The following is an 8,977-nucleotide window of genomic DNA, read 5'->3' on the forward strand; positions in this document are numbered from 1 at the left end:
GGGCTCAACGGGTAGTGATCAATGGCTCCATGTCTAGTTGGCAGCCGGTGTCAAGTGGAGTGCCCCAGGGGTCGGTCCTGGGGCCAGTTTTGTTCAATATCTTCATAAATGATCTGGAGGATGGTGTGGATTGCACTCTCAGCAAATTTGCGGATGATACTAAACTGGGAGGAGTGGTAGATACACTGGAGGGCAGGGATAGGGTACAGAGGGACCTAGACAAATTGGAGGATTGGGCCAAAGGAAATCTGATGAGGTTCAATAAGGATAAGTGCAGGGTCCTGCACTTAGGACGGAAGAACCCAATGCACAGCTACAGAGTAGGGACCGAATGGCTAGGCAGCAGTTCTGTGGAAAAGGACCTAGGGGTGACAGTGGACGAGAAGCTGGATATGAGTCAGCAGTGTGCCCTTGTTGCTAAGAAGGCCAATGGCATTTTGGGATGTATAAGTGGGGGCATAGCGAGCAGATCGAGGGACGTGATCGTCCCCCTCTGTTCAACATTGGTGTGGCCTCATCTGGAGTACTGAGTTCGGTTTTGGGCCGCACACTACAAGAAGGATGTGAATAAACTGGAAAGAGTCCAGCGAAGGGCAACAAAAATTATTAGGGGTCTGGAACACATGACTTATGAGGAGAGGCTGAGGGAACTGGGATTGTTTAGTCTGCAGAAGAGAAGAATGAGGGGGGATTTGATAGCTGCTTTCAACTACCTGAGAGGTGGTTCCAGAGAGGATGGTTCTAAACTATTCTCAGTGGTAGTAGAGGACAGGACAAGGAGTAATGGTCTCAAGTTGCAGTGGGGGAGATTTAGGTTGATATTAGGAAAAACTTTTTCACTAGGAGGGTGGTGAAACACTGGAATGCGTTGCCTAGGGAGGTGGTGGAATCTCCTTCCTTAGACGTTTTTAAGGTCAGGCTTGACAAAGCCCTGGCTGGGATGATTTAATTGGGGATTGGTCCTGCTTTTGAGCAGGGGGTTGGACTAGATGACCTCCTGAGGTCCCTTCCAACCCTGATATTCTATGATTCTATGATTTCTGGTGTTCGTAACTATAAGGTTGTACTATAGATACTGTTTAACACCCTCGTTGACTGCTGATTGACAGGAACGAATTTCAGCACTTCAGGTGATGTGAGTACCTCATACTGCTTCTTTCCAGAAAAGAACAAAGCTGTTGGGGGTAGAATTGAGAAAAAGGGAAGGATCCACACAGAGGCTGGACTTTTCAGGCAAGGTACCGCTGTTTATTGAATCAGAATTGCTAGGACCTTGCAAACTGTACTGCCCATTCCCCTGCCTCCCTAACCCTGAGGAGTCAGCCTAGATGTTTAATTGTGTTACCGCTTTATTGTAAGCATTAGCCCTTTCTCTACCCAGGTGGGCAGAACCAATTCGGTCTTGGCCCAATAAATGTTCTTTAATTACGTTGCCAAATTCTTTGTGCCTGTTGATTGTTTATTCCTGTCCTGACCAGTTTGCCTTATGGGGATAGTTCTTGAGCCCTTGGATTTGATCTTGTGCAGGTGTGCATGCATCACAGGACTTTCCGTGCTTGTATCTGCTGGCCCTTACCAGGCAGACTTCAGCATTTAGCCTTTTATCAAGCTGTGATTACAGGGCTTCCTGTTATGCACCTTCTCCTAGCGGCTTGCCAGCCAGGATTTACTCTTGACAGTTTACCAGATAGGGCTCAGACCTGACCAAAGCAGCCCCCCACAAAACCTATTTCTTGAACATATTTACCTTTTCTCCATCATAAACAAGTTGACTTTTCCCTTTAGAAATTGGCATGATCCTTTTATAGAATTTCTTTAGTTCTTTATCTTCTTAATAACCTCATTTTTGTGATCCTTAGCCCTAACAAGCATGGATTTTTCCCTGATGTGTTTAACGTCCCTTATCAATTTTCATAACTTCCAATTTGTATTGGTGGCTATTTACCCTTTCCCTCATGTATTATATATTGCTTTCCTGCTCCCCCTTGCCTCTGATTGCAGCCTTCCCTTTACAAATGAACCCAGGTTTTAGCCAAATTTGTCCACATTCTTGACTGTGGAATCATGGACATTTAGCTATCTACTAAACTCATCTTAAAGAACTCCCAAGTTTCATTCCCTTTTTTCTTTCTAAATGTTTCCTCCCAGTTTTCCTGACAATTTGCTTCAGCATTCAGGAATTAGCCCTTTTTCAGTATTCAGTCTCTATAGATATTACTGGTGGGAAATATTTTCTTTTTGTCCATTTGAATGTAATCAGTTCCATTCTTTTATTTTGTTCTCCTATATCATATGCCTCCTTCTTTGTCTCATCTCTAAACTAAACAGTCCCAGACTTTTTGGTCTGTCCATTAATGACAACCTTCCCCATTCTCACAGCCTGTCTCAGAAATCCCCTTTCTATCTGCTACATCATTTATAGAGACTGAGTGCCCAAAACTAAGCGCATGTCCAGAGCAGGTATTCTGCATCCCATTCCTTAGGCATCTGAACATTGTCTTTCTTTTGGGCACTGCTGTGAATGAGCAGGTGTTTCTGTATAGCTGCTATCAAATGACGGTCAGGTCTTTTCCCTGATGTGTGTTCTAGTTGGGATGTTTCCCCCAGCACATGTCTTGGAAAAAGGTTTTTTTTTTTTCCACTCTCAGTTTTTGAGCAACCAGGTGAATGGGAAACTCCCTACAGCATGGATTCTCTAGCTTTGTTTTCATTGGAACAATGATGAATAAACAGTATCTACATTTGTGTTTTCTGATGGTGACTATTAAGGTTTCCCAGACCACAATATGTAGCAATTATTGATGTATGGAGCAGCATCAGATATGGAATTGGCATTAGTAGGCTCGGTTGTTCATAATTCATTTTTTTGAATGAATGAAAATGTCATTTTTCAATGCATAAAGAGCGACCAATCTGCTTCACCCACGATAACATCCACCAGAAGTGCATGTAGTGTCTCATATTTATATTGTCTCTCCGTCCAGGCATTGTACTTTGGCCATCACCGTAAACCCTGGGCATATAGAAGAAGTCAGGAGAGGAGATACCATTCTACCGCACGTGTAGGAGACACCATTCTCTCTCAGAGTTGGACACCTTCTCCCCTCCTCCATGTCAGATTCCAACACAACCGACTTCACCAACCCCTCCAGCCTCATCCTGATGGGCATTCCTGGCATTGAAATGGTCCATGTCTGGATCTCCATCCCCTTCTGCACCATGTATGCCTTAGCCGTCTTGGGGAACTTCACCATCCTGTTCATTGTGAAGAGGGAGCCGAGCCTCCACGGGCCTATGTACTATTTTCTCTGCATGCTGGCTGTTAGTGACCTGGTCATGTCCACGTCCACCTTACCCAAAACACTGGGCATCTACTGGTTCAATTCCAGGGAGATCGATTTCAGTGCCTGCCTCACCCAGATGTACTTCATTCATTCCTTCTCAGTGATGGAGTCTGGGATCCTTGTGGCCATGGCTTTTGATCGCTACGTGGCCATCTGTGATCCCCTGAGACATTCCACTATCCTGACACTCCCCATGGTGGCCAAGATTGGCCTGGCTTTCCTGCTCCGCGGTGGCTTGCTCATACTGCCATATCCCTTGCTGGCAAGGCAATGGCCATATTGCAGAACCAACATCGTTCCCCATACGTACTGCGAGCACATGGCTGTGGTGAAGCTGGCCTGCGCTGACATCCGCATCAGTAGTTACTACAGCCTCTTTGTGGCACTCTCTGTGACCAGTCTGGATATATTTTTAATTGTTGTGTCATATATTCAGATCCTAAGGGCCATCTTCAGCCTCCCCAAAAAGGATGCCCGGCTCAAGATCTTTGGGACTTGTGGCTCACACCTCTGTATCATCTTAGCCTTTCATATCCCACGTCTCTTCTCCTTTCTCACACACCGATTTGCTCAGAATGTTCCCCTTCATTTCCGCGTTCTCACTGCCAATGTGTACCTCCTGGTGCCCCCCATGCTAAACCCCATCATCTATGGGGTGAGGACCAAACAGATCCGGGGCAGGCTGATTCGGCTTTTTACTCATAAAAGGACTTAAAAGTTTTCTCCTGGTGCTCTGGCTCTCAGATCATGCTCCCTGCACAGCTGGTTGGTAACATGGTGCTGAGCCCTCTTTCCTGAGTCACTTATGAGACAGTCTTACTGTGCTGTGTCAGTGTGACAAACTGGGGAATCAGTCTGTGTACAGCTCCTTAACTCAGAGGGTTACCACCTTTCTAATTGCTGGTAACTGGACCGTGGAGGCCCTTCCTTATCTCCTGACTCTTCCCCAAGGTCCCACCACTGTTGCTTCCTCCTCTCATCCCTCTCTCACTGCCTGGATCATCTCCACCTCTCTCCCCCACACACACCCTAGTGGAGCTCCTTCTACTCCAGCTTTGGACAGGGGCTGCTGCAGCCTTAGCAGGAGCCTGCAGTGTGTGCAGCAAGGATGTGGTGACAGGGCAATCAGGAGCAGAGAGGGAAACCAGGAAGCCATATAGAAGTAGCTGAGGTTTGGGAATAGAGTTATGAAGTAGGCAGGTGAGATTGTGCATCATACAGTTTGTGGACCCTAAAGCTCAGCTACAAAGTCCTGAGGGAAGGGGGAAGCTTGTTTGGCTTATTTCTTTAACTTGCAGTTCCCTTTTGTTCCTCCTGACTGCATCCCCTGTAGCCTGCAATGGGGATGGTCTGGGAGCCCTTTGCCCTGAGCCAGGCCTCAAGGGAAGGGCAAGGGATCAGCTTTGAAGCTAGGAGAACAGCTGAGAGAGGCAGAAGGATAAGCCCCTGCGTTAGCTGGGAAGGCAGGATGCTGGGCAGAGTCCGGGGTGACTTTGGTAGCTCATAGGGAGGGAGATAAACAGCACACCTGCCATTAGCCAGCTATTTACACACGCGTGTGGCATCTTATCTGGAACTACAGGGGCCCCCGTTGCCCAGGGGCCGAAGCTGAACAGTGAAGCTGAGTCAAACATGTGCTTCTCATGTTGCTTTTTATAACTTCATCTCGCAATTCTTTAGCTTGTCTGCTAGCAGCGCTCTCCCCATGTCATGGGTGGACTGAAACACGCAACAATAAATTGATTTACCCAAGGCCACACAATGAGTTGGTGACAGAGCTGAGAATAGGAACCAGGAGTCCTGAAACCCCAGCACCATTGCTATGGCCATGAACTGCCATTGCTCTTTGCTAAAGGGATTTCCATTCACCCCTCTCCTCCCCCCCCCCCCCCCGGTTCTCATCACGCAGACAGAAAGCAGCAGCCTGAAGTGCAGGCAATGCGATGTTTATTGGGGTTAGTTCCAAGCAAACATATCCAGAACTCTACGCGCCAGCAGAGTCTGTTTCCCAGGGTTCTGCTCCCAGCTCTCATGCCTTGGACTGTTTACCACATGCCCTCCTTCTCAGCTCTGATCATGCAAAGCCTGGTCTGTGTCCCTATTGCCCATTCCCTAATCCCATTTCCCATCTCCTCCTCCTCTTCCTCAGCAGACCCCAAATATACAAGCAATGCAGGCCCTCTGTCCAGCCCTGTGCAACTTATTGTCATGTTACCTTTTGGAGGGTTGTGAGTCTAGTGTTGTCATCCCACCTCTTTTGTATCTCATGGGAGGGATGAGGAGTGAGGTTGTGCTGCAGTCAGGGACAGGCATTTCTTTGGCCTTTTATTGTTTTATACCTTCCCTCCCATATTCCCTTGCTCCTCCCAACTGGTTGCTTGACCTTGCCTTGAAAGAAGAGCCAGGCAGCATTCCAGTGTGTGCTCATATATTCCATTCCACCCTACCCTGTAACCCTTTAGTGCCATCTCTTAACTCTTTTGACCCCCTCTGCTTGTGGGCATGTCATAAATATAAAGGGAAGGGTAACCACTTTTCTGTATACAGAACTATAAAATCCCTCCTGGCCAGAGGCAAAACCCTTTCTCCTGTAAAGGGTTAAGAAGCTAAAGGTAACCTCGCTGGCACCTGACCAAAATGACCAATGAGGAGACAAGATACTTTCAAAAGCTGGGTGGAGGGAGAGAAACAAAGGGTCTGTGGGTCTGTCTTTATGCTGCCTTTGCCAGGGATAGACCAGGAATGGAGTCTTAGAACTTTTAGTAAGTAATCTAGCTAGGTACGTGTTAGATTATGATTTCTTTAAATGGCTGAGAAAAGAATTGTGTTGAATAGAATAACTATTTCTGTCTGTGTGTCTTTTTTGTAACTTAAGGTTTTGCCTAGAGGGATTCTCTATGTTTTGAATCTAATTACCCTGTAAGGTATTTACCATCCTGGTTTTACAGAGGTGATTCTTTTACTTTTTCTTCAATTAAAATTGTTCTTTTAAGATCCTGATTTCTTTTTCATTGTTCTTAAGATCCAAGGGTTTGATTTGGTGTTCACCTATGCCAATTGGTGAGGATTTTTATCAAGCCTTTCCCAGAAAAGTGGGTGTAGGGCTTGGGGGTGGAAGACATCTCCAAGTGGGCTCTTTCCCTGTTCTTTGTTTAACAAGCTTGGTGGTGGCAGCATAGGGTTCAAGGACAAGGAAAAGTTTGTACCTTGAGGAAGTTTTTAACCTAAACTGGTAAGAATAAGCTTAGGGAGGTTTTCATGCAGATCTCCACATCTGTACCCTAGAGTTCAGAGTGGGGAAGGAACCTTGACAGGGCAGCTGTAGCACATGGTGTCTTTGTCCTTTGTTTACACATATTAATATAAGATATAAGAGTGTCAACAGGTCACACCCAAAATTCAAACAGATTTATATACTAACACTCCTCTGAGTTGTGTTAGACACAGTGAGTCTATTTGTGTGGCATGATCAGTAGAGTTGCCGTCCTTCTTAAATAGGAAGATTTTATTAAAGAAACAGTTGAAAACGACATCCACAAAAACAGGTTTCCACACAGCTCAGTCTTCAGCCTTGTCTTGCTTGTTTACCAGGGACCACACTCTGGCTGGAATTCTAAATAATGCATAGAGCCCAAGGATGTGTTGCAGGGTATCAAATCAATGCAGTGTGTGATTCTACAGCCCTGATTAGGGCCTTTTGGTAGCAGCACACTAGAAATAATAAATAATACTCTTCATTTAATGCCTGTAGAGGTTGTGGTTCAGAGGGAGGAAGTGACTCTGGTCACCCAGTGAGAAGGTCACCAGTGAATCCATGGCAGAGCTGGGACTCTTCGCTACCAGCTCACTGGTCCCTACTGATTCTTTATCTCCAGTTCAATGACTTGAGCCAAATCCTGAGCTGGTGTAAGTTGGTGCAGCCCCATTGAAATCAGGGGAAATTCCCTCAATAGAGAAATAAAGGGAAGAAAAAGAAATAAGCTGTTTCCACCAGCTATTTGAAAATATATGCCCAGACCTTTTACCTCCTACGATGCAGGATTCCAGTCATGTTCTTAAAAAATGTAAATTTATTAAAAAAAGAGAAAAAAAAAAAACAGGGAAAGGAAATACATCTGGGAAATCAGGCTGTTGCTAGATATTAAAAGAGCCACTGAAAGGATAAAACACCAAGAGTAGCTATCCTGGGGTCCAGCTGGAAGCTGACAAAAACACTTGTGTGTTTAGCACAGAGAAATCCACAAGGTCAAAATAAGGAAATAAACCTGATCGCGTCTAACTAAAAGAGTTGGGGGTACCCCACAGGAAGGAATTCCCAAGTGCACCTTTCTGGGCTCTCAAAGGGATGGTGGCAGCATTTACCAACCCAAGGCCTGGGGGATCTGCAACCTTTGGAGTTTAATACCAGCCTGGAGTGGCCAGTATTAATTTTTAGAACCCTTGGGGCCCTCACCTTCTGCACTTGAGGCGCCAGAGTGGGGAATCAGCCTTGAAACATACATGTAGGATTCATACAAGGTTTATGCGCTTGGCAACATTCAGGGCACACCCGGAGTGTTGTGCTGGACCTGTGCACACGCAGCTCCTTTCAAGGGCATCAACCTTGGAATCTCGCCCAGATGACATGAACCGCGGGAAGCCTCCCAGGACTGGGCTCAAGGCCCGAGAGCAAGGAATGCGGTAGATAGAAACTGGTAAATAAGAATGTTAAACAAAGCCAGTGTATTCCTTTTATTTGTTGGAGAATGTAATGCGCGGGGGGGAGAGAAAGAATAAAGGGGAAGGTGGAAATCTGACAGGCAGAAGCCTGTTAGCAGACCAGCCGCTTGCTTGCTAAAAGCTCTGTGCTGTCTTGTCATTGGACCGCTACACATACACATACCAGGAATTGTCCTTTCCAGCCTGGGACCACCTCCCCAGTCAAAATCTTCTTCTTCTAGCCATGTTTTCAGGTGTTCAGTAGCGGGGGGACGGGAATGAGGCCAACTGGTGATGTCACTTCCCATGGTTACAGCTTCTGCCATGTGGAGGGAACTTCATTGTCCCAGACAAAGCCCCCAGGACATTTAGTGGAAAAAGTACGGGCACAAGATGGAGTCCACTGTGACATGAGTTGGTCACATGCCCTTGATTGCTTCAATGAGTCATTAGCAGGGGCCTTTACACATATTCTGGTTAGAACATCACCAGAAATGTCCATCAGGTGGGGATAAGCATCTTCCATGGCCCATTGTGATAACTTGAATAATCCATTCACAATTTGCTGGCTAAACTGGTTGTAAACACCCATGTGGGAGTTACCACAGGAGAAAACACGTTTGAAATACAGATACATAGTTAGTATTCTCATAACTTCAGATACAAAAATGAGACATGCATACAAATAGGATAATCATATTCAGCAAACCATAACTTTTCCATTGACACCTCACATGACATATTTTGTACAAGATTTGTTGCTATTATATAACAGTGATGAATATGGAGTTCTCAGAGTGTTGCTTTGAGGTACAGAGTTTCGCAGCATTATATCTGTAGAACTAGAGCTCTCTCAGATCTAATTTTGTATTTTTACCAAAGGCATACATCTATGTCCTGAAAAAGACCATAATTCTAGTCTGCACCACAGGAGA

General features: G+C 45.8%; 1 protein-coding gene across 1 annotated transcript; it reads left to right on the forward strand.

The window, feature by feature from the left end:
• Positions 1-3,111: 3,111 nt before the first annotated feature.
• On the forward strand, positions 3,112-4,059 carry LOC144277947 (olfactory receptor 52E2-like). Its single transcript, XM_077838994.1, has one exon. The coding sequence runs from the start codon at positions 3,112-3,114 to the stop codon at positions 4,057-4,059; it is 948 nt and encodes a 315-aa protein (XP_077695120.1).
• Positions 4,060-8,977: the final 4,918 nt, after the last annotated feature.

The sequence above is a fragment of the Eretmochelys imbricata genome, chromosome 1 (assembly GCF_965152235.1).
Source record: "Eretmochelys imbricata isolate rEreImb1 chromosome 1, rEreImb1.hap1, whole genome shotgun sequence".
NCBI classification, from domain to species: Eukaryota; Metazoa; Chordata; order Testudines; family Cheloniidae; genus Eretmochelys; species Eretmochelys imbricata.